Source organism: Scyliorhinus canicula, chromosome 9, assembly GCF_902713615.1.
Source record: "Scyliorhinus canicula chromosome 9, sScyCan1.1, whole genome shotgun sequence".
NCBI lineage: Eukaryota > Metazoa > Chordata > Chondrichthyes > Carcharhiniformes > Scyliorhinidae > Scyliorhinus > Scyliorhinus canicula.
The window spans coordinates 121145591-121171099 of NC_052154.1; the positions used below are offsets into that span (position 1 = coordinate 121145591).

Consider the following 25509-nt stretch of genomic DNA (forward strand, 5'->3'; position numbering starts at 1 on the left):
ATTATTTGTTTGTTTCTTTATTGCATTTTTATTTGGTATTGCTCTTTTTAAGAACAATTATATTTTATTAAGTTAGAATACAAATCTCAGGAAAGAAGTTGGAGATTTATTTATCTAATTAATTATAATTTTTAAGGGCCCTTCAGAGATTCAAGGGCCCCTTCTTGGCTCTCCGGGCCCCGGACCGATGTACCGGCTGAACCAAGACTACTGCTTTATATCCTTTGAAGTTGCTGACCATCTCAAATCACGAATTGTAACTTTATCTTTAAATTCACACACTCTTGCTGAAAACATGGAATTTCCTTAATTATGCCCGACCTGGGCCCCCCTATTCCACATCCTTCCACTACCTCCCCTGCTTCGTTCCTTTTCATGCATTGCTTATTTGTGTCCTGTTCTCTTTTTTTTCTTATTCCTTTTTATTACTAAAACAGTTGTCTGTGTTTGTTTCTTTATTGCATTTTTATTTGATATAGGGGGCCCACTTCATCAGGGGCCCACTTGCCATCGGGCAAGCTGACACCCTGGCCAGTCCGCCACTGCCTGAGGGCACTGCCCAGGGATGGATTGTGCAAGTCTGTTCATTGAAACATCAGGAGGGAACAAGCCAGGGGAGCTGCCAGCCAGAGAGCAGAACCCAAGGCGGCGGCTTGTCAGCGCCCAATGTCTCATGTCCAGGGCTTTGGACTTTGCCCACGTTGCACACAACTCCCCCCTTAACCTAACTACCTTTCCCCACACCAGATGGGCACACCCACGAGCACCATGCCACTTGGTTGGCAGCCCTCTCTCTGGCCTGTTACACCATTTGCAATCTCCTTCAAACACCTTTTAATAAGGACACAGGAGTCCTTACCAAGTAAATTAAAGATTTATTAACAATTACGGTATATACACTTCCCAGTACATCTCTACCAGGTCTCTTTCTGGCCAGTGCCTTACTGGCCAACCTTTTATACAATGCTAAATGGAGTTCTCCGCCACTTAGCGGGGAAGCTCATGCTCCGCAAGAACCAGGGGAAGGATCATCATCCCCATCCCATAAGTCCTGTGCTATTACACACTTCCTGTCACAGTTCCAGCAACTCTCTTTTACGGGAGGAAGGCTCACTGTGAAAAGAGGAGGCCCCAGTCAACAATGAATTTCACCCTGAGCTGCTTGCTGCAATCATTGAAATGAACAGGTACCATGAAGTTTGCCCGCTGCCCTGCCTCAACTCGAATGGGTATGGGGTAATCGAGTATTGTGACTCCCGTGCCCTCAAATAAGCCTCAGCCAATTTTTAGCCCATCCTTTAAATGTATAAATGGTGCAATGCAGCATTCAATTCACAGCATTCTCAATAGATATCAAAAACATTTTAATCTTTCTTGTTTCTGATTAAGTTCACAAAACAAACAACCTGAAATGCTGAGCCTGTAGAAAGGATGCAAAGCAGTTCATTGAAAGTAAAAGGCAGGAAAGCAAAATGTAGATTAAATATATGTTAGTTCAAATATACATCAGATAGCATATAAAATTCTATAAATCCACAAATTAGTCAATTCCTATTGAAAGCTATGATTTAATCAATCATAGGCTTAGTTTGCTCACTTATTATATTAGAATAGATTGTAAGCAAAAGAAAATGCCAACTCATATTTAATTCATTTTAATGTGAGTTGAAGGGAATTTCCTTCGAGAAGAGCAGTTGGAAAGGTGACAGAGTAGAAAGGGTGAAACCGTTCCCATTGGTGGAATGGCAATGAAAAAGAGGACACTATTCTTTTGCCAATCATTTTAAATCAAAGGCAACATGGGGGGGAAAAATTGTTATGTAATAAGTGGTCAGACCTGGAATGGACTGCCTGAGAGTGTGGTAGTGGCAGAGTCAACTGTAGTTTCTAAAAAGGAATAGATCATTTTATGAAGAAAAAATATTTTCTGGGAAAGGACGGGGGGCTGGGATTAGCCGAGTTCCTCTTGCAGTGGGCTGGCATGGACACAGCAGACCGAGTGGCCTCCTTCTGTGCTCCAACTGTTTTATGGGTGTGATTTTACAGCCCCACCTGCCTCCAGGATTGTCCGTTCCCACTGAAAGTCCCACTTTTGGCTGTGCTGTCGAATCTCCTGCAGCCGGTCCTGTTTTGTTATGCTCTTAACGTAGCATAAGCTGCTTCCTTGATGTGCACTCTGACAAAGGAATGTTCAGACTTGGAGATAGCTTTAACACATTTATTAAACTGTCAGCAATTCTCCTACTTGGATTCGACTTTCCTTTTAATCCTGAAATAGCTACTCAGACTATCTAACCAGTCTGCTACAATTCACATGGTGGGTGTGATGTGTTCAACAATCAACCCTCCGTACTCACTAAGTGTCTCCACTGGAAAGAGGAAGATCATGTGTGCTGTGTCCTTTTATATGGGTTGGTGTAATGCCCCCCTGTGGTAGCGTCACCTCTGTGTGTGTCGTGAATGCCCATTGGCCGTGTCCTATCTTACTGGCCTATTGGTTGAATGTCTGTGTGTCATGTCTCTGGTGCTCCCTCTAGTGTATAGCTGGTCTACGTGTATTTACATTAACCCTTTGTGTAACCCTTTGTGGATATCACCACATCCCCCCTTTTTTCGTGTTACATATTTTCTGTACAGTGTTAAAGAAAACTGAACAAAAACAGGTCGATAAGTGATGCTATGTACATGTTATGATGACTATACAATAGTATACAAGACCAAATAATAGTTGCAACGACTTTGAGGATAAGACAATACAAAATAAAAGTTATGAGTCCAATAGTTCATGAATTTATATGGTCTGGTATAGAAGTGTCAATGGTGATGTTGTCATTCCACTGTGAACGGCATCAGTGTCCTGGTATTTGGCCATCAGTAGGTGTTCAAGTGTTCAAATCACTTCATTGACTGATTTGGAGTCATTCCTTTTTTTCCCGATTCTTATGGTAGCAATTCTGGATGGCATCTGTCCTGAAAGCCAGGTTGCCTGTTGGTTTGCAGCAAACGTGAATGGGTAAGATGCACCGTCCTGCCATGGTATGTCATTATACTGAGCTGAGCAGTAACAGTGTCCCTCATTTGCAGAGTTGTACCATGTCGTACCAGTCGTAGTTCCATTGTTGATGTTGTTGTCGCGCTTGTTGTCGACGTTGTTGCCTTTGGTACGCTTTGTGTCGTGGTCTTTGTTTTTATTTGTGTAGATTTTGTCATTGAGTTTATTGCGCTCAAGGACCACGCTCTGTGGATAATATGAGTCCTTCACACAGTTACTCATGTCAGCGTCCTTTGTGGCATCTGCTGTTTCCTTGAGCGTGCCGTCACTGAGTTCACAGCGATCCCCGTCTGGAGTCATGTCCGGCTTACTTGAATCAGCTTTGGCTTGTCGATTCTCCCCATCTGGAGTCTGGTCTGTTTCACCTGAGTCAGTTTTGGCTTGTCGATGCTCCCCGTCTGGAGCCCTTTCTGGTTCACCTGAATCAGCTTTGGTTTCTTGATGCTCCACATCCGGAGTCAAAATATTCAGGAATTCATTTGCTTGTGGAGAGGCTCGAGCGGATGAGGTTTGAATTAACGTGGTGTCATCAGAGTCACCAGTAATCTCACTGTGATTGACGAGTGCCTAGCTTTGCACTTGAGCGTGATAGACTGTCATAGTCTGCTTGCTGTACACTTAAGCGTGGCAGACTGTCATAGTCTTTCCGTTATTCACTTGAGCATAACAGATTGTATAGTTGATTGTTGGGAAGTATGGGGCGCGATTCTCCGACCTTTACGTCGGGTGGGAGAATCGCGGGAGTGCTGAGCGATTCACGCCACGCCGCCCTGGCACCCGCACGCAATTCTCCCCCCCCCCCCCCCCCCCAAAACGGCGTGTCACGTTTTGTGACAGGCCGCTCGGAGAATCGCTGTTCCGGTCGAGCGGCGATTCTCCGGCCCGGATGGGCCGAGCGGCCTGCCTAATCTGACCAGTTCACGCCGGCGCCAACCACACCTGGTCGCTGCCGGCGTGAACAGCGCGTGACCGCTGCATGTGGGGCCTGTGGGGGGCGGAGGGAGGATCGAGCACCAGGGGGGTGCTCAGGAGGGGTCCGGCCCGTGATCGGTGCCCACCGATGGTCGGGCCGGCATCTCTGAAATATGCACTCTTTTCCCTCCGCCGCCCCGCAAGATCAATCCTCCATGTCTTGCGGGGCGGCGGAGGGGAGGACGGCAACTGCGCATGCGTGGGTGACGTCATTTAGGCGCCGCCGGCTGCGTCTTTCAGGCGGCGCCGCGTTGACGCGGGCCCCAGGCCCGGCGCGCGAGATTGCCGTGCCGCCGCTCCTAGCCCCCTGGGGGTGGGAGAATAGGGGGCGAGGAGCAGCTTCCAACGGCGGAGTGAAACACTCCGGTTTTCACTCCGGCGTCGGCACTTTGTCTCCCTTTGGGAGAATCGCGCCCATGTTTCCCGAGATGTTTATTTGCTGTAACCTGCTTTGATACATGTTTGTAACAAAAATAAAATTTAACTTTATCGATGTTATTCACCTCAATTGCTCCATTTCAGCATCATTTTGCGAACTGTAGTTTTGCCTAAATTCCTTATTGGATTTATTTACTATATTTATATATAAAATGCATGAAATGTGAATAGAAGTTTGTTGTGTTAATCACCCTGGGGTAATATGGACTGCAACTGAATGCAGTTGTACTTGAAAGTAGACTCTAAACTTTGATGTTAGTTCAATACGCTTTATTGAACTTGTTAAGCAGTGCACACATTTAGCTGTGGGTTTGACACTCTACTAATCTAAGCGTGCTTATTATAACTAACTAGACCAGACAAGCTCTGAGCCACGTGTAGAAGGTGATATGTACACCCTGACTGTCACTACAGTTGTCACCAGTAGAAAGAGGCAGAGTGTTGATGCCTCGTGTGTTTTATAGTGGGAAACCACCTTCTAGTGTTCTGCCTGGTGATTGGTTGTGTTCTGTCCTGTGTGCTGATTGGCTGTACTGGGTGTCTGTCACTGCCTGTCTATATCTCATTATGTGCATGAGTGCATATCATGACAAAGTTAAATAAAATTTCAAACAGAATTTTTTGCTTTATTTGAAATTATATTAAATATATTGATACAATCCGATGATTGTGCAGATGTCCAGCTTTACGGAAAATATTTTAAATAGTAATTTAGAAATGTAAATATGTCTACATGAAGTATAGTTACTCTGCACTGGTGACTGGGTGGTGATTCACAATGAGTACAAGTTGAAAAGCTCAATAGCATGACTTATTTTTCAGCCATATTCAATGTTACAATTCTATATTTCTAATTATATTAATATTGTTTTTAATTCATATATTGCCGACTGTAGGACAGATTTGGATACCAGTCACTTTAAAAATGTTTTGATAAATTTTTAATCACTGTTCCATCTAGGTTTGTGAACGCTGAACGTTGGCAGAGAAACAAATTCACCTGAAGAAGGAGCCGTGCTCCGAAAGCTCGTGTTTGAAACAAACCTGTTGGACTTTAACCTGGTGTTGTAAGACTTCTTACCGTGCTCACCCCAGTCCAACGCCGGCATCTCCACATCATGAGAAACAAATTGGAATGGCATTGTGACGTTGGGCTCTGCCAATCTTGCTCTATACTCAGCTGGCAGAAGTGGCACTTCAATGCGAGCCAAGCAAAACCTTATGGCAGGTTTCATACCTTTTTGCAGAGAAGGAAGCCTGGCGGGATTCTCCGACCCCCCCCCCCCCCCGCCGGGTCGGAGAATCGCCGGCAGGGTGGCATGAATCCCGCCGCACCGCTCCGATGCCGGCTGCCAAATTCTCAGGCGTGGATTTTGGCCGGGGGCAGGGATTGTGGCGCGCCGGTCGGGGGCCATTGCCACCCCCCCCCCCCCCCCGGCGATTCTCTGGGTCCCGATGGGCCAAGCGGCTGCCCGTTTTTGGCCAGTCCCGCCGGCGTGGATTACTCTTTCCCTCCACGCCGGCCTCTGTAAGGCTCCGTGATGGCCGGCGCGGAGAAGTCCGGCCCCTGTCTCTGCTTGTCACTGGAACTAATAATCTGGGTGAGATCAGCAAAGGTCCCTGGAGAATATCAGGCAGCACTCTGACTGGGACCAGGTTATCCTGCTCGTAACAGTGAGCTCTGTTGTTCGAATGCCTTGGCAGCTTCTCATCACATGCAAAGAATAGATGAAGGGTTCTGATCAGATCATTAAAATGGAGCAGGCCCAAATTATATTTCTTTTGTTCAAAATTCATGTTTTTTAATTATGCTTTTATGTTTCTCAAGGTCAGTTTTTGACCAGATATTGCATAAAGCTCCCTATCGCTCTGTGGAAACAATAGGAGAGACTTTTTCTGTGCTCTACTTATAGTGACACTGTAAACCTTTTCTTAACAGGGTGGGATTTTCAGACCCCCACTCAGTGGTATGTTTTGCGGAGGTGGCCCACCATTGGCTGGCGGCGGGATCTTCCAGTACTGCCGCTGTCAATGGAGTTTCCCATTGTACATAGCCTCTGCTGTCGGGGAGCCCTGGGAAGGGGCTGCCATTGGTGGGACCGGAAGATCACATCAGTGGGATGAGCTCCACGGGCTCCGCCATCACCTGCCCCTGCCAATCCTAAAGGCCAGCTCTCGTCTTGACCAGGCTCCTCATGCTCACGACCATGGAGCACAGGGTCTGACCCATGTCCCTCTGGGACTGTGCCAAGTCCCTTTAGGACCATGCCAGGTCCTGCTGTGACTGGCTCAGGTCAGCCAGTGCCAGACCAATGCTCTTGATGCCCGTAAACATGGTTTGCTGTGATGCTCTGGTGCGACGCAGCAATGTTCACGTTGCCCTGGTGCATGGCTGCCTGTGACATGGCTTGCTTGTCCTGTGCCTCAGTCACCACCCACACAGGCCTTTGACATCCTGACCCATAGCTGTGACCCTTGTACCCAAGCTTCCACCATGGATGCCTCCCACTGGATGTTGGCGTGGGTGGCATGCATTGTTGGCACCACCTCCTGCTGCTGCATGTGGTTGGACTCCTCCAACTGCACCTGCAGGTGCTGGAATATTGCTGACACCCCCTCATGTAGTCCCTGGTTCTGCACCGCATCTCCAGCATTGAGGGACAGCCCTTTCCAGAATGGCAAGACCCGTCAGAACGGCAACTAGACCCTGGGATCGGGCACTCTTCGATTGTCCGCTCCCTTGACGGTTCCTAACTCCACCTGATGTACTGAAGCATATGTTCCGTGTGCACCAGAGAGTGTCCCAGGAGCCTCTTCACTGAAGTGATCCACCGAGGTGAGGGTCTCAGGGATGGTGGAGGCTGCAGGCGACAGCAGTGCCGAAAGTTGCTCCAGCGTGTTACGGGATTGCAGCTGGGGGCGTGGGACCCCGGTTGGTCCTGCCTCATTGGATGGTGACCCTGCAAGACAGAAGGCGAGATGCATGGTGAGATCAAGGATAGCATGGTGTGGGGGAGAGGGGTTTTTCACGTGCCATAGGGTCGTCGCAATTCTTTTGGGCCTCACTTGGTTGTCTCATGCTGACCTCTGCCTCAGCGACTATTGCTCTCCAACTCCACTGACCAGGTGCTCTGCGGCGGTGAGGGCCCACAGGCTCGGCCAGCCCCTCTGGTCCCACCCGCTCTTGGCGGTTGTGGACCACCTTCTGCTGGGGTGTATAAATAATGTACAGTGTGAGTCACTCGGACACATGCAGCACAGGGGGTCGCTGGCTAGTGGCCGGTGTGTGCAGGGCACCTGGCCATGGCCAGCAGTATGGTGTTGAATGTGGTGCAGGGTGAGGTATGGTGGGCTGCCAGCGGGTGAGGTTGGATTGTCCTCGAGGAGGGGGAAGGCATCTGCGTGGTGTGGGGCAGGGGTGGTGCCAGGGGAATGGAGGTGTTGACTCACCCTAGCTGACCTGGGGGGTTACTCATCCTCACGTGGCACTGCCTACCCGTCCGCCTGGTGGGGGCCGCATGGAGGCTGGGGAGTTTGGGTTAAGGAGTGTTGGACGGGGGTAGTGCCAATGGCACAGAGTTGATGACTTACTCAGGCCACCCTGAGGAGGTGGTGCAGCTTGTTACCGCACTGCTGTCTGGTCCTCTTGGTGGGGCCCACAGCGCTCACTGCCTCTGCCACCTTTGTCCTGGCCCAGTTGACCTCGGTAGCAGCCGCCTTCCCACCCCAGGGAAGAGGGTGTCCCGCCTCTCCTCCACAGCAGTATCTCCAGCTCTTCACCTACGAACATCGGGGGTGCTCTTCGTGGTGCCATTATCTTGGCTGGAATACGTGTGTTTAGGGAGTGGAGTGCTAATTATGCAGCTCCAGCTTGTCAGGCTCTCCAATGCCAATTCCGACCCTGTCAAATTTGACGCCGGCATGCATTGGAATTGCATGAGTTTCACGTGGCACAAATGCTGGCTCATCCTCATGTGGCACTGCCTACCTGTGCGCCTGGTGGGGGCCGCATGGAGGCTGGAGAGTGTTACCCGGTCCTGAATGGCTCCAGCAATGGTGCCAGGACCGGGTAACACTCCCCATTCCCGGCACCAATATTTAGGCCGTGATTTTCCAGCCTCGTTGCACTCTTGCTCGAGCGAAACAAGGCCGGTGAATAGCGGGAGAGGCCGAAAAAGAGAACTGCGCTATGCGCCAAACAGTTAGTGATGCAACCGGCCCGCTCCCGTAGGCCACCATGGTGGGGTGAGGGGGGCGCTGGGGGTGCAACGGAGGGGGGCAACGTGCTTGGCACCGGATTGCCAACCCCTGGATCGTGTGTTGGAGGGTTTGAAAGGGGAGGGGTGGAGGAGGGTTGGGTGTTGCATAGAGAGTTGGGTGTGGCGCTTGCGTGAGGGTGGAAAGATCTCGGGCTGGGCAGGCAGGTTGGGGGGGAGGGGCATCGGTGTCTACTCACTTTTGCCACCCGGTGTAGGTCGTTGACCTTTTTCTGGCACCTAAGGACAGTTCTCCTGGTCACACTCTCTGAGCTCACAGCCGCCACCACCTCGTTCAAGGCAGCACTGGTTACCCGACGGCTGACCATCTGGAAACCTCAGGGGAACAGGACATCCCTCCTGGCCTCCATTGCATCAAGCAGCCTCCTCAGATCTGCATCCTCGAATCTTGGTGCCAGTCTCCTCAACACCATTGTTGCGGGTTGGCTGGGGTTGGCTGAACAAGTGATGTTTAAGTACAACTCAACCTTGTTAGTGGGTGGGCTGGCGTTGATGAATTAGCTGGCGAACCTTCATTTGCGGCGAGAAGCCCATGAGGCCTCGTTAAGTGGACCAATTAACATTGAACAGTGTTGATGGCCTCGCTGGGCCGAGCGCCGGGAAGTTTGCGGTAGAGCCACTTACTACAACACTTAGAAATCTTTCCAGAGAATCGCGCCCTAAGTCTCACCAGCGGAAAATCCCGCCCAGAGTCATAGGATGGGATTTTTCAGTCCCATAAGAGTGGGACCTGTGGTGATATGCATCTCTGTAAATACACAAGGGGTTAATGTAAATACACGTAGACCAGCTAGACACTAGAGGGAGCACCAGAGACATGACACACAGACATTCAACCAATAGGCCAGTAAGATAGGACACGGCCAATGGGCATTCACGACACACACAGAGGTGACACTACCACAGGGGGGCATTACACCAACCCATATAACCCTATGATTCTTGCACAGAGGCGTAACCATAAACATCCTAAAATACCTGCTCAGTTGATTCCATATCTTCACCGTGGACTGCACCACTGGGCTCCATGAATACCTACTCGGAGCCATTGGCAATGCTGCCGTCACCAAAGCCCTCAAACTAGACCTCTTACAAGATTCCTCCTCCATCCTAACCCACTCTACCCCCCCCCCCCCCCCCACCTGCTGCCTCTCTGCCTCTGTAGCAGGGTCCTCCCTACCCTCGGCACCTTTCCGACCCCTACAAAGTACGAGATGATCGTGTCCACTTTCCGGAAAAAGGCCTTTGGTATAAAGATCGGGAGAGCCTGAAAGATAAACAAGAACCTCGGCAGTATATTCATTTTCACCACTTCGACCCTCCCCGCCAACGTTAAGTGCAGTGTATGCCACCTCCTAAGATCCTCCATGGCCTCCTCCACCAGCTTAAGTTTCACTTACGGGTCTCGTCCATTTCCTCGCCACCTAAATCCCCAAATATCTAAACCTATTCCTCACTACCGTAAATGGCATCTCCCCTAAAATGGCCCACTGACCCAACTCATTCACCAGGAATACCTCGCTTTTTCCTACATTTAGTTTGTACCCCGAGAATCCTCCAAAACAGCCCAGCACGCCCATAATCATTCTCAAAATCTCCAACGGATACGAAAAATACAGCAAGAGGTCATCGGCATAGAGCGACACCTGATGCTCCCTCTGTCCTCTCATAATCCCCCACCACTCCGTCGACCCCCTGAGAGCCATCGGCAATGGCTCTATGGCCAGGGCAAACAGCAACAGCGACAGTGGGCACCTCTGCCTTGTATCCCTGTGTAAGTCAGTAACATTGATAAAGTTAACGGGAATCTAAATAAATGCATGAGAGAGGGAAGATTGGAAGGATCTGATAATAGTGTGAGATTAAGTAGGAGACTCATTCAGAGCAGAAATACCAGCACGAATCAATTGGGCCAAATAGCCTGTTTCTATCTCTCTAACTATCTATCTTCTGTGTAAAATCTGGGCTGATCTGAGGGTACAAATCAAAACCTGTGGATTTCCGTGAGGCATTCTGTTTGTACAATATGTGAAAATGAATCTTGGTGAAGAAAAAGGTCAACTTAATTAAGCAGTATTAGCAATAGTACCAGTACAGCACATCTCTTTTGAGATGGTTTATTGCAGTCAGCGCAGGTGTGAGTACTAAGAAGGCTGATATGTGATGTGGATTTAGAACACTCAATCTTTAATTTCCTTCAAATGTATTTTCAAAGGAAACCTAGTGGTAATTCTTAGAATATAAGGAATAATTTATCAGTCCAGTGTTTGTGATGTTCTACTATATTCCATTTAAGTGCAAGTTGAAGAATCAGGGCTACAGTATTTTAATCCTAATCCCGAAGTGGCTCCTTTGAGCACAGTTCCTGATTGTTAAATGTGCAGCATTGGTGCATTTCCCCTTCCCGCTTGATGTGATGTGAACTTCATGGCATCTGAATAGTCTAACAGGAAAGTAACATACCATTTATAGAGCAAATGGAACTATTGTTGGAAATGATTATGTGGCAAGATTCTTGACTTATCTGGTAGATAAAAGATGGGTTGAAGTTTTGAATTAACATCAATTAATCTACTGCAGATTTCCAATATTTTGTTATGCCGAGATTTCCAGTATATTTAATATCTTGTTCCTTAACACATAAATTACACTAATGATCAATACATCAAGGTGCCAGCTGTATCAATGAACAGAGATCATCAGCAAACAAGAGTTGGTGTTAACCTGCAATATGTCTAAATTCTTTGTCAGTGAGCACTACTAGTGGATTGAAGCATGACAATAAACAGTGTGGAAGTAAATGATCACAAGTAATTAGCACTGTGTAATTGAACAGCTCCTAAGCAGCACTGTTTAACTGCGCATGTTAAATCAACACTGGGTTACTGAACACTGTCAAAAGAACACTGCACAAGTCAGAGTTTCCTCCGGGTGCTCCGGTTTCTTCCCACAGTCCATAGATGTGCAGGGTAGGTGGATTGGCCATGCTAAATTGTACAATAGGGACACAGCATACTCTGTTAAAGGAACCAAGACAGAGGGAGTTGAGCCATTTTGAGTTCCAAGGGAGTATGGCGAGGCTCTGTTTTCAATGGCAGGAGAATTATTAACTGATGAGTTAAGGGGATGGATTGACGTGTGGGATTGTGATGTTGTTACCATCATAGAGATGTGGTTGAGTGAGGGATTGTCACATTGCTGGGAGTGTATTATAGTCCCCAAACAGTCAACAGGCAATAGAGGAGCAGACATGTAGACAATTCACTGAAGTGTGTAAAAATAACAAGAATAGGGTAATTATATCAGGAGATTTCAACTTCCCCAACATTAATTGGGAAAGTCATAGTGTAAAGGGTTTAGAGAGGCGGATTTCTTGAAATGTATTCAGGAGAGCTTTATGTATCAGTATGTAGAAGGTCTAACAAGGAACGGCACAGTGCTGGATCGAATTCTGGGGAATGAAGCCAAACAGATGTTCGAGGTGGTAATGGCAAAGCATTTTAGTGATCATGGTCACAACACAGTACGATTTAAGTTTGTCATGGAAAAGGGAAAAGATAGTCTGCAAAAAACAGTTTTGGATTGGGGAAGGCAGATTTTTAAAAAATAAGGCAGGATTTGGCTGAAATAGACTGGGACCAGCTTCTTGTGGGAAAATCTACAGAAGAGTAGTGGGGGTGTTCAAAAAAGAAATGGAGAGAGTACAGGCCTAACATGTTGCCTTTAGGGTGAAATGTAGGAACAAGCCCAGAGAATCCTGGATGTCGAGGAATATTCAGGACTGAATAAGAAAGAAAAGAGAAGCTTTCAGCAGGTACAAAGGGAGCAAATCGGTGGAGGCCTTAGCAGAGAAAGTGTAAGGGGGAACTTAAGAAAGCAATTCGGTGAGCAAAGAGAGGGCATGAAAAAACACTGGCGGGTAAGATTAGGGAGAATCTCAAGATATTCTGTAAGTATATTAAGGGGAAGATGATAACCAGGGAAAGAATAGGGTCCATTAGAGACCACGGAGGTAACCTGTGTGTGGAACCGGAGGACTCTGGTCGGGTGATAAATTAATACTTTGCATCTGTCTTCACTCAGGAGAAGGAGGATGTAGGTACAAAATTCGGGGAAGAGTGACTGAGAGGTTCTTGGAACAGTTTGACATAGGGAGTGAAGAGGTATTGGAGATTTTGGCGGGCTTAAAAGTGGATAAATCTCCAGGTCGGGATGAATTGTATCCCAGGCTGCTGTGGGGGGCAAGGGAGAAAATTACAGAGGCTCTGACCCAAATTTTGAATTTTTCGAGGAGATAATTGGGTGTGTAGATGAAGGTAGTGCAGTTGGTGTAGCTCATATAAATTTCAGCAAAGCCTTTGACAAGGTCCCACGTGGGAGGCTGGGTAACGTGGCAAGTTGGATCCAAAACAGGCTCAGTGGTAGGAAACAGGGTGGTGTAGAAGAGCGTGACTGGAGGCTGGTGTACAGTGGCATACCACAGAGATCAGTGTTAGATCCCTTGCTGTTCGAGATCTATATAAACAAAATAAATGGGGGGAGGGGTGGAGGATGATAAGTAAGTTTGTAGATTATACGGGAATTGGCAGAGTGGCTAGTAGTGAGGAAGAAGGGGCGGGAGTCTCCGACCCCCTGTCGGGTCAGAGAATCGCCCGGGGCCGGCGTCAATCACACCCCCACTGTGTCCCGAATTCTCCATCCTCCGAGATTCGGGCGGGGGCGGGAATCGCGCCGCACTGGTCGGCGAGCCCCCCGCGGCGTCAGCGGGCCCCCCGCGGTGATTCTCCGGCCCGCGATGGGCTGAAGTCCCGCCACTGACAGGCCTCTACCGCTGGCATGGATTAAACCACCTACCTGACCAGTGGAATTGGCGGCGCGGGCGGGCACCGGGGTCCTGGGGGGGGCACGGGGTGTTCTGACCCCGGGGGGTGCCCCCACGGTGGCCGGGCCCGTGATCGGGGCCCACCGATCGGCGGGCGGGCCTGCGCCGTGGGGGCACTCTTTTTCTTCCACCTTCGCCATGGTTTCACCGTGGCGGAGGCGGAAGAGACCCCCTCCCCAGCGCATGCGCCGGTATGACGTCAGCAGCCGCTGACGCTCCGGCGCATGCACGGACTTACGCCGGCCGGTGAAGTCCTTTCGGCGCCGGCTGGCGGAGTGCCAAAGGCCGTTCATGCCAGCCGGCGGAGTGGGAACTGGCCGGCGTAAGTCCGTGCATGCGCCGGGACCCCCTGCCCCGCCACGAGAATCCCGGCCAAGGTCTTAGTTTGCGGCAAAATATAGATGGGTTAGTCAGATGGGCAGATCAGTCGCACATGCAATTTAACCCTGAAAAGTGTGATGTGATGCACTTTAGAAGGAGTAACAAGGCAAGGGAGTCCTCAATGAATGGCAGAGATTAGGAAGTTTAGAGGAACAGAGGGATCTTGGGGTTCTTGTCCACAGATCCATGAAGGCGATAGGATCAGTTAATAGGGTAGTTAAGAAGGCATATGGGACACGTGCCTTGGTCAGTCCTGGCATAGACTGTAAGAACAGATAGGTTATATTGGAGCTGTACAAAACTTTGATTAGGCCACAACTGAAATATTGTGTGCAATTCTGGTCACCGCACTAAAGGAAGGATGTAATTGAACTGGAGAGGGTGCAGAGGAGATTCGGCAGGATGTTGCCTGGGATGGAGTATTTGAGCTATGAAGAGAGGCTGGATAGGATTGGGTTGTTTTCAGGGCAGCACAGTGGCGCAATGGTAGCACTGCTGTCTCACGGCGCCGATGTCCCAGGTTCGATCCCGGCTCTGTCGGGATCCACACAGACTCCACACTGTCTGTGTGGAGTTTGCACATTCTCCCCGTGTTTGCGTGGGTTTCACCCCCACACCCCAAAGATGTGCTAGGTAGGTGGACTGAACACGCTATATTGCCCCTTAATTGGAAAAAATGAATTGGGTACTCTACATTTATAAAAAAAAGGACTGTTTTCTTTCGAGTGGAGAAGGCTGAGGAGGACGTAATTGAGATAAATCTTTATTGTCACAAATAGGCTTACATTAACACTGCGATGAAGTTACTGTGAAAATCCCCTAGTCGCCACATTCTGGCGCCTGTTGGGGTATACAAAGGAAGAATTCAGAAAGTCCAATTTACCTAGCAGCACATCTTTCGGGACTTGTGGGAGGAACATAGAACATACATTGCAAAAGCAGGCCATTCGGCCCATCGAGTCTGCACCGCCCCACCTAAGCCCTCACTTCCACCCTACCCCCGTAACCCAATAACCCCTCCTAAGGTCACTAAGGGCAATTTATCATGGCCAATCCAGCTAACCTGCACGTCTTTGGGCTGTGGGAGGAAACCGGATCACGCAGAGGAAACCCACGCAGACACGGGGAGAATGTGCAGACTCCACACAGACAATGGCCCAAGCCGGGAATCAAACGTGGGACTCTGGTGCTGTAAAGCAACAGTGCTAACCACTGCTAATCCCATAAGATTGAGAAGTATAAGACTGGGTGGATGGGAAGCAACATTCCCCTTAACCGAAGGGTCAGTCGCAGACCTAATTTTAAGGTGGGGACAGGAAGTTTAGAGGGGATTTGGGGAAATAAAGTTTCATGCAGAGGGTGGTGGGAGTATGGAATGCACTGCCTGGGAGGGTAGTAGAGGCAGGAAATTTCACAACTTAGAAAAAGTACGTGGATGGGCACTTGAAATTTCAAAACATTCAAGGCTATGGGCCAAGTACTGGAAAGTGGGATTCGTGTAGATTGAGTGTAGTTTTGTTGATGCAGACTCAATGCACCAAAGAGCCTCTTCTTGATTGTATGATTATGTGAGTCACTATAGCATGCACTGCAGTGTGATTATTTAAACTGGTGGTTGTGAATGTTTCGTCTTCTTCACTGTCCTCCACCTCCTTTTCTTCCACAGCTGCCAGGCCAGGTTGCAGTTCTCCGGCATCTGAAAAGATAAGGCACAAGTGTAAGGGTGTAGTTAGGAGAGTGGGGCAAAGCAAATGCTTAAAGCATCTACAGCTTGCAAATCAGAAAAGATTATGGAATGAGAGAGACGTGGGGTGTGGGAAGGAGGGTTTGGTTTAAACACGGCATCATATTTGATGATTTACACAATGACACTGAACAAGGCCTCAGTTATTTCTGCCCCAATAATGACAAACTCCATGGGAGTAAGGACACAAAGGCAGGCCTCTCCTCCATCATGTGGCTTCAGACAGCTCTGGGTGGAGTAGGGGGTGAGTGGGGGGTGGGGGGAGTGACCTATAAGAGGGTTGCTGTTGGGTGTCCATTTTAAAAAATTTTGTTTAGAGTATCTAATTCATCTTTTCCAGTTTAGTGGCAATTTAGCGTACCCAATCCACCTAGTGAGCACATCTTTGGGTTGTGGAAGGGCAGCATGGTGGAACAGTGGGTTAGCCCTGCTGCCTCACGGCAACGAGATCCCTGGTTTGATCCAGGCTCTGGGTCGCTGCCCGTGTGAAGCTTGCACGTTCTCCCCGTGTTTGCGTGGGTTTTGCCCCCACAACCCAAAGATGTGCAGGGTTGGTGTATTGCCCACGCTAAATTGCTCCTTAATTGGAAAAAATGAATTGGGTACTCAAAATTTTTTTAAAAAGGTCTTGGGCGGGATTCTCCGAGCCCCGCGCCGGGCCGAAGAATCGGCGCAACCGCGCCACGCTGCCCTGACACCGGCATGGGATTCTCCGAGGAGCGGAGAATCGCCGCCATTTGCGCCGGTGCGTTTGGCGCAGCCCCGGTCGCAGGCTGCTGATTCTCCAGCCTTGATGGGCCGAGCGGCCGCGCGGAAACGGTAGAGTCCCCCGCCGGCACCGTCCACACCTGCTTGCCTGTGGGGGGGGGGGGGGGGGGGGAGGGAGGCTCCTTCACCGGGGGGGTCTTCACCGATCGGCGGGCCGGCCACTTCAGCCCCGGCCCTATTTTGTTGCGTGGCCGACCCCTGAACCCCCACGCCATGTTGCGTCGGGGCCGGCGCGTTGAGGAAGTCCCCCTGGGCATGCATGGGTTGGCGCTGCGCCACTGCGCATGTACGTGTTGGCACGGCACCCAGTTAGCTCCAGGAAGGGAGGCTGGAGCGGCGTGAACCGCTCCAGCGGCATGCTGGCCTCCTGTGGGTGCCAGAATGGGTAGTGCCCACACCCATTTTGCGCCGTCGTGGAACGCGACTGCGTTCACGACAGCGCGAACACTCTGCCTCCATTTCAGAGAATCCCGCCACTTGTTCCCATGACCCTTGTCTAACTCTGACCTAGTCCCAACAAACAGATTCATGCACAAACACCTGATAGGCTAATGTTCACATGCTCTGCCCTACAGGCTCAGGTCCCGTCATGTGGCCTACGAAGTAAAGGGGCCACACTACCGCAGTACTTGTAATAACATCCCACCCGTGGCACCATCTGCAGTTCTGCTTGTAGAAGAGAGTAAGCAAGATAAACAGTGCAGACAAACTACTAGCGCTGAAGGTCAGAGGCGGTTGGTGGGATTTGTGTCGGCTCAGGTCAGGTACATCCCACGCTAAAGGTCAGATGCGGTTGGCAAGGTTTGTGTTGGCTCAGGTCAGAGATGTCCCACACTAAATGTCAATAAGGTCCAAAAGCAAGTGTGGTTTTTCGATGTGTTTGGTTTTCAGATTTACGGATAAAGCACATCGACCTGTAAAACGTAAATTCAAGTAGCTGTCTTCATATTTCCTTAATTATGCAGAGTTAACAGTAGCTTTATGTCTTTTACTTCGACATTTAGCACTAAAGAATTGTTAAGCCCCTAGGGTTGAACTTGATGTAGAAGTTCTGAATCATTGTTCTTTGGGTTTTATTGTTTTGAAGTTGGTTATTTAATTAAACACTTATCCATATCTGATATTTATTGTGTGCCTTTACATTTATTCTTCATCCTGCTGAAATAGCACCTTACACAAAGAAGAATTTAAGCCATATATTTATATTTTGTGCCCATCTGCTGGCCAAGGAATGCTTCACCCCATCAACACACAAAAACACAAGAAATTGCATCAGAACTGAATTGCATTCAGCCCATCAAGCCTGCTGCGTAATTCAATATGATCATGGGCTTCAACCTAATTTTCCCGCCCGCTCCCCATATCCCTGAATTCTCTGATATACCAAGACCATGATTTAGTAGCCCCGTTAGCCGCAGGTGCAAGTCCTACAAGACACGTGGAGAACATGCAGACTCCACACAGTCACCCAAGGCCGGAATCGAACCCGGGTCCCTGGCGCTATGAGGCAGCAGTGCTAACCATTGTGTCACCGTGTCTCCTTCCTATAGTGTAGAAGCAACTATACACAATAAGATCAGCATAACCTCGGTGGCAGGGTGACACAGTGGTTAGCCCTGCTGCCTCACGGCGCCGAGGGCCTTGGTTCGATTCTGGCCCCGGGTCACTGTCCGCATGGAGTTTGCACATTCTCCCTATGTCCACGTGCATTTCACAGCCACAACCCAAAAGATGTGCAGGGTAGGTGGATTGGTCATGCTAAATTACTCTTTGATTTAGGACAGCACGGTAGCATAGTGGTTAGCACTATGGCTTTACAACGCTAGGACCCCAGGTTCGATTCCCAGCTTCGGTCACTGTCTGTACGGAGTCTGCATGTTCTCCCCGTGTCTGTGTGGGTTTCCTCCGGGTGTTCCGGTTTTCTCCCGCAAGTCCCGAAAGGCATGCTGTGAGGTAATTTGGACATTGTGAATTCTCCCTGTGTGTACCTAAACAGGCGCCGGAATGTGGCGACCAGGGGCTTTTCACAGTAACTTCATTGCAGTGTTAATGTAAGCCTACTTGTGACAATAAAGATTATTATTATTAATGTATTCTATGCGCCCTCAATAAAGCCGAGAATACTGTATGCTTTATTAACTGCTCTCTCCACCTGTCTTGTCATATTCAATGATCTTTTCACATATACACCCAAGCCCCTCTGCTCCTGAACCCCTTTAAGAATGTTGCCCCTTATTTTATATTGTCTCTCCATGTTCATCCTACCAAATTGCATCACCTCACAGCTCTGCACATTGAACTTCATCTGCTGCCTATCTGCCCACTCCACCAACTTGTCCATGTCCTTTTGAAGTTCTATACTGTCTTCTTTGCAGCTTACAATACTTCTAAGTTTTATGTGCTCCTCAAACTCTGAATTGTCCCCTGTGCACCAAAATCTATATCAATAATAAATATCAGGAAAAGCAAGGGTCCCAATATCTACCCCTGAGGATCAACACCATAAACGTTTCTCCAGCCCGAAAAATATCCATCGTCCATTATTGTGCTTCCTATTATTGAGCCACTTTTGCATCCAAATGCAACTTTCCCTTTTATTCTATGAGCTTCTCACTTTTCCCGTAAGTCTGTTGTGTGGCACTATATCGAATGCCTTTTGAGAATCCATGTACACCACATCAATAATATTACCCTCATTGACCCTTCCTGTTACCTCCTCAAAAACTCCAGAAAGTTAGTTAAACACAATTCCCTCTTTACAAATTCATGCTAGCTCTTCCTAATCAACCCAAATGTTTGCATGTCACTATTAATTCTATCTCGAATAATTGTTTCTCGAAGCTTGGCTACTACTGATATTAAACTTACCATAATTGCTTGGGCAACCCTAACAACCTCCAGTCCACTGGCACCTCTCCTGAGCCGAGAGAAGACTGGTTGATGGCCAGCGCCCCTGTAATTTCCATTCTCATTTCTTTTAATATTAATTAGCTAAAATGGAATAGTCTGTCAGGCACCACGAGATGTATAGAAATCAATAAAGGAGAAAGAAGACAAGGAGTCTGAACTCCAAGCATCTCCATGTCTAAGTTGTTGCTCAGTGAATGGGGTGTGTAATTAAGCACGGTACACAGTTCTCTTTTATGTGGTGCTGTATCAGCCTAACCAAGAATTGATGAAGTTCAGCTGATCGTTCCAGGACTTTAGCTCAGTGCTTTCTGACGGAGGTTATTCAAAATGCAAGGGTTCCACTTTCCACTCTTGGCACTGAATTGTGTAATCATCATTGCGGAATTGTTGGGACATAGAACATAGAACAGTACAGCACAGAACAGGCCCTTCGGCCCTCAATGTTGTGCCGAGCCATGATCACCCTACTCAACCCACGTATCCACCCTATACCCGTAACCCAACAACCCCCCCTTAACCTTACTTTTTAGGACACTACGGGCAATTTAGCATGGCCAATCCACCTAACCCGCACATCTTTGGACTGTGGGAGGAAACCGGAGCACCCGGAGGAAACCCACGCACACAGGGGGAGGACGTGCAGACTCCACACAGACAGTGACCCAGCCGGGAATCGAACCTGGGACCCTGGAGCTGTGAAGCATTTATGCTAACCACCATGCTACCCTGCTGCCCTCATGGAGGCTGTTTTGTGGGACACAAGCAGTAGGGGTGAGAGGGACTTTGGATGCGCCATTGACAGGCCTGCATAGCAACGGCTCAATAAAGGGCATGGTAATTATGATCTGATGTACAGGAGGGAAGTTCATCATGTACAGGAGGGGCTGCAGTGATGGGGGTGTACCTCATTTAACCCTTTACCCTAATTGCTTGGAAAACCAGTGAGTCCCTACAAATGGTATTGTAGGGATGGAAGGAGAGATGTAGGGCACAATTCACTATCCACTTTCAGCAATGCAATCAATCCTGGATTCATTAATTGTCATGCAGAAACTGGTAGAATAAAGAAACCTGCTGTTTGAGCACTTTTTCTCTCCTCCACAGAGCACTGCAGACATTGCTGGTGCTGCAGCCAAAAATCCTCCCCTCAACCATCAACTAGGCACTCCACTTAGTGTCTGCGCTTCACATTTAAGTTTTGAACGGGTTCAGTGGATCCACAGACAGAGGTTCTGCTCCTCCCCAGAGATCTGCTCACCCACTCCCAGCTTTACCATGCTTCTGAGGTGTAAACTCTTGTTTTCCCCTGAGAATCTGGCATCTGCTGCATCTCGAAGTGGCAGTGTCTCCTATGGGCATCCCTGGACAATGTTCGGTGTGAAAAACATCTGCGCACAATAATAATGTTTTTCTTCTTCAGCAGATATGCCCACCTGTGATTGGCCTGAGATTACTGCCTGACATCTGAACAGAGAAGCAGTGGTTTTATGTCTGCAGAAACACTGGGGGGACGTTTGGATCAGCGGGCCATTGAAAGGTAGGTAAGACATTAATGAGCTACTACGAACAAATCTTCTGTTCCTGAAGAAAACATAAAACCAAAAAATGGCTTGCCCAAAGTCTAAATGAGGAATGACCTGGCAACCTTGACCCACTCTCCGGACACCTCGCCCAGTCGCCAACACAAATTTACACAGCGCAACATGTCTTTATGTCCTGAGGCTGGATTGGAGGTCTGCTTATAGGGCGGGGCATGTGATATATTCAGGTACTCAGGCCGGCATGCTCAACTTGTCTTCCTCCATTAGCTTTAATTAATATCCTGCTCGCCCATCAATTGAGGCTTCATGCTGGAAGTGCCGACTTATCAAAAGTATCAACTCCCCTGCGCTCTGGTCACACATTTTCAAAAATTAAACAATAATTTGTAAATATCACCACAATCCCAAAGGACCCTGGGTTGCTATCCCCTTTGAGTGTTGATTGATGGTGATTTAACCTGAGGGTCACCACACCTCAGGCAAGTGGCTACGGTGAGAAGGTGGGGCCGTCATGAATAATCTCATCCGGTACGGGAATTGAACCCACACTGTTGGTGTTGCTCTGCAACACGAACCAACCATCCCACCAACTGACACCAGCAGCTGGCTGTCTCTCCCTTCAAATGAGACCCAGAATTTAACTTTGGAAGCTTAGGGCCCAGCCACAGTCAACACAATAGTGGCCATTTACACTTTTGGTGTTCTGCTGGACTTTAATGAAGAGGCCCTCAAATTTTGTGGCCATATCGGTGCTTGAGTGCCACATAATTTCTCTTATTTGCAATGACAGGCTCCTTTTAGGTGGCAGGAGGATGCACAGCATATCTCAGTTACCCAGTGTTATGGACAGGGGGGGGATTAATTTAAATAGCCCTGACTTTCCTCTCGCATAAACTGGAAGGTTGCTTTTTTCCCCTTTATAATTTGTGGCATGTTTCCCCAACCATCCTCTATAGATAACTTGCACAGCAAACCTGAGGTGAGAAAATAAAAGGAGTTGGTTTATTTTTGCACACACACGCATTCCCGAAGGCACAAGTTCCAGTGTTCCAGTAGTTTGCAGTTTTGATAAGACCACCTTATTAATGGTATGATGGTAAGGCAACACTGGCTGCTTGCCTGGAGCTACTGTTGTCTCTTCGGAGGTCAAACCATAACTACCTATAACTTCCAAAAGCTTGTTAATTAAAGGAGTTCAGACAGCTCAAGTCTCAGTTATGTGACACTGGTTTCAAGTTGTTGAACGAGGGCCCTGTTTGAGAACCATTTTGTGTTTGAACAGGTAATGCTTTTTTTTATAAATTTAGAGTACCCAATTATTTTTCCAATTAAGGGGCAAGTATCCTGCACTTCTTTGGGTTGTGGGGGGGAAACCCATGCAGACACGGGGAGAACATGTAAACTCCACACGGACAGTGACCCAGGGCTGGGATTCGAACCCAGGTCTTCAGTGCCGTAGGCAGCAATGCTAACCACTATATACATGTATTTTCCATCCCGTCTCGGCCAAGACTCCAGAGTGAGGAATATGGATCAGGATTATGGAGGAGTGGCTGTAGTTTGTGGACTCGAAGTACAGTGATCACTGATAGCTCAGTGAGGGAGAAATGGGACTTCTTGTGACTAATGTGTTTATCTGGCCTGAGACGGCCGAGTGAATGTGAAGCTACACTGTAACCCTGTAACCTCAATTTGCCACTGCCATGAAGGAGAACTACCTCGATCCACAAACGCTCTCCAGAGACAAACTCAAAGACCCGACTTATGCATTTGCCTCACGTCTGCAAGTGCCTGAACTTGAACTTGTTGTTACCTTTGCCTCTTAAAATATTCATGAAAAATTGGCTGCCTTTCCTCGCAGAGCAATAGTTGCCCTGGCAACATGTTTTTAATATAAAAGGGTCTCAGGTGTTGTTTCATTATGAGTGCAGTCTTCAGCAGCCAATTATTGTGATCTATGGCCGGGGGCAAGGTTAAGAGGAAAATGGAAACTTTTTTCCTTGGCTTACAATCAACAGCAGAGGCTACCATTCCTTCATTGCCCTGCACAGCACCCTGGGAAGGAAAGCAACTCAGAGACAACTGTGTTAAATTATTTTAACTTCCTTACAAAATATTAACAAAATTAGATTTCTACTTTACTTTATGAAGGGTTTTATACAGTACTATTTGTTAGGTTCCTGTGGATTATGCCCTGTTTCTCATTTGCAGGCAAGTTCCAAAGCCAACCATCCACCATGGAAGAAAACCCAGCAGAATATCCCACAAGTGGTGAGTTACCTTTAACACCAAGCAGCACAGCTGCTCCTTCGGTAAATGATATATTCGGACCATAAGAAGCATGCCGATAATCTGTCATCCTCAAAATCATCTGTTTGGCCAACGGAATGTGACTTTGGCAGGAGGGCTAAATGGATGTCATAGCAAATTGGGTGGTCAATTTCTGCTCCGTTTCCTCGCCACGCCCACAGCCAGAGGAACAGACACATGTGAGAAGGGAAATTACAAAAGGGAAATTTACACAAACACAGGTCAGCGTTACTTTTGTGCATGACTGTAAAATTGATGGTTGTGAATCAGCCGCCTATTTTATATCTCTTGTGCACTTCAATGGAAATAAAATTCTGAAGAGTTGTAAAATGGGATAACAGTTTGGTATCACCAATTTCACACTATTGAACAAAATGAAGTTCTCCGCCGTATTGTGGGAGGGAAGTGGGAATCAGCAGAATTAGAGAACAAAGGAAATTGTGCAGGCTTCATGGTGGGCATGCTGATTAAAGCAGATCCAATGGACCAGGAATAAACTAAGTTCCTCCAGCTACCACTTGGAATATGGCTTAAATAATAATCTTTATTGTCACAAGTAGGCTTACATTAACACTGCAATGAAGTTAGTGTGAAAAGCCCCTAGTCACCACATTCCAACGCCTGTTCGGGTACATGGAAGGAGAATTCAGAATGTCCAAATTACTTAACAGCACGTCTCTCGGGACTTGTAGGAGGAAACCGGAGCACCTGGAGGAAACGCACGCAGACACGGGGAGAGCATGCAGACTCCGCACAGACAGTGACCCAAGCAGGGAATCGAACCTGGGACCCTGGAGCAGTGAAGCAACAGTGCTACCCACTGCAGTACACTGCATTCTGACTGAAAAGGGAATAAAGGTGGTTCTTACTGAGACTGGAGGGTGTATTCAGATTCCATTAATTCAGCGTCAGAGCAAAGGTGAAATCACTTTGCTCAAATGCTTGCTCCAAAGTTCCAGATTTTCATCTCTGGCTCACGAAACATGAGTCAGGCACTGTTGCAATACAAGCCTGCGCAGAATCCCATTTCCACCATATTTTTGCCTCTGAGAGATGTGGGCAGAGAGGGATTGGGCTTGGTTAGCCACTATATAGTGGAGACGGGTGTGGTGCGGAGAGAGGCTGGTTAGAAGGCCCACCTCAGTTCTTGGGGAGCTCCCAGTGCTCCCAAACCTCACCCCCATCCACCTCCATGCCCCCTCCTACTGCCCTATTCCCCATATCTCCTATACCCTATCATATCTCCCATACTTCCACCACATCCCCATATCTCTCATGCCCCTCTATTCCCTGCATATCTCCCATGGTGCCCCCATGCCTCACATGCATCCTCCATAGCCGCTATTCAGTAACCACTGTGGGTAGACCTCAAGCTGACATTGGAATTGACATTAAAAAATAAACTTCTGACAATCTAAATAATCTAACAGTCCAAAGTTGTGCACGTTAGGTGGATTGACCATGCAAAATTTCCCTTAAGTGTCCAAAGGTTAGGTGGGGTTATGGGGATAGGTCGGGGTGTGGGACTGGGTGGCTGCTCTTTCAGAGGGTAGGCGCACTCACAATCAGTCAAATGGCCTCCTTCTGCACTAAAGGTACTCTATGAATATAATAGAACTGTTATTCAAGCACACTGCGTACTGAAAAAAAACTCTCATTCATAAAAGCCACTCAAATAAAACCTTCAAGTTGTCAATCTATTGTAAAAGCAAACCTGTTCATTTATGACATCAAAGGCAGATAATCCTTTAATAAACTCTTGAAACTGTCAATCAAAATCTGAACATAGATCCCTGCTGAGACCAGTGGCTTTTGAAACTCTGCTAAACATTCATAAAAGCTCAGCTATAACAACAAACCCTGGGAAATGTAAACAATTAAGTCTATTGAAACTGAACACTAGATAGCCTTTTTTATCTTAGCTACACCAGATACCTTGTCAACCATAGTAATCCAGTTGCTGGTGGGAGACTATTTCTCTCAGTGAAAGGTGGTGAAGGTATTTTATTCAAATTAAAAGTGTGGTCATTTACATCATTTCAGATTATTACAATTGAGATCCCAAGTAGTGTTTTATTCTATTTTTAATGCAAAGGAACACTATTTCATTTGGGAAAAGTACTCTAATACATCTCAACACTTGAACAAAGCTGGTCAATGTAATTGTCAACTTATGTTTACAGGGGCAGCACGGTGGCGCAGTGGGTTAGCCCTGTTGCCTCACGGCGCCGACG

The 25509-nt window shown here is 48.0% G+C and overlaps 1 protein-coding gene across 6 annotated transcripts in view; it reads left to right on the forward strand.

Annotated features, from left to right (window-relative positions):
* The window catches only part of syt12 (synaptotagmin XII), a 292964-nt gene that overhangs the window by 195845 nt on the left and 71610 nt on the right, over positions 1-25509 (forward strand). For 4 of the 6 annotated variants that reach the window (XM_038807470.1, XM_038807468.1, XM_038807474.1 and 1 more), the window contains 2 exons: positions 20848-20961; positions 23177-23236. In XM_038807470.1, the coding sequence (XP_038663398.1) occupies positions 23203-23236 (34 nt within the window). In that variant the 5' untranslated portion in view covers positions 20848-20961; positions 23177-23202. Of the gene's footprint in view, positions 1-20844; positions 20962-23176; positions 23237-25509 lie in introns of all 6 variants that reach the window. The other 2 variants (XM_038807471.1, XM_038807469.1) reach the window with 1 other exon arrangement.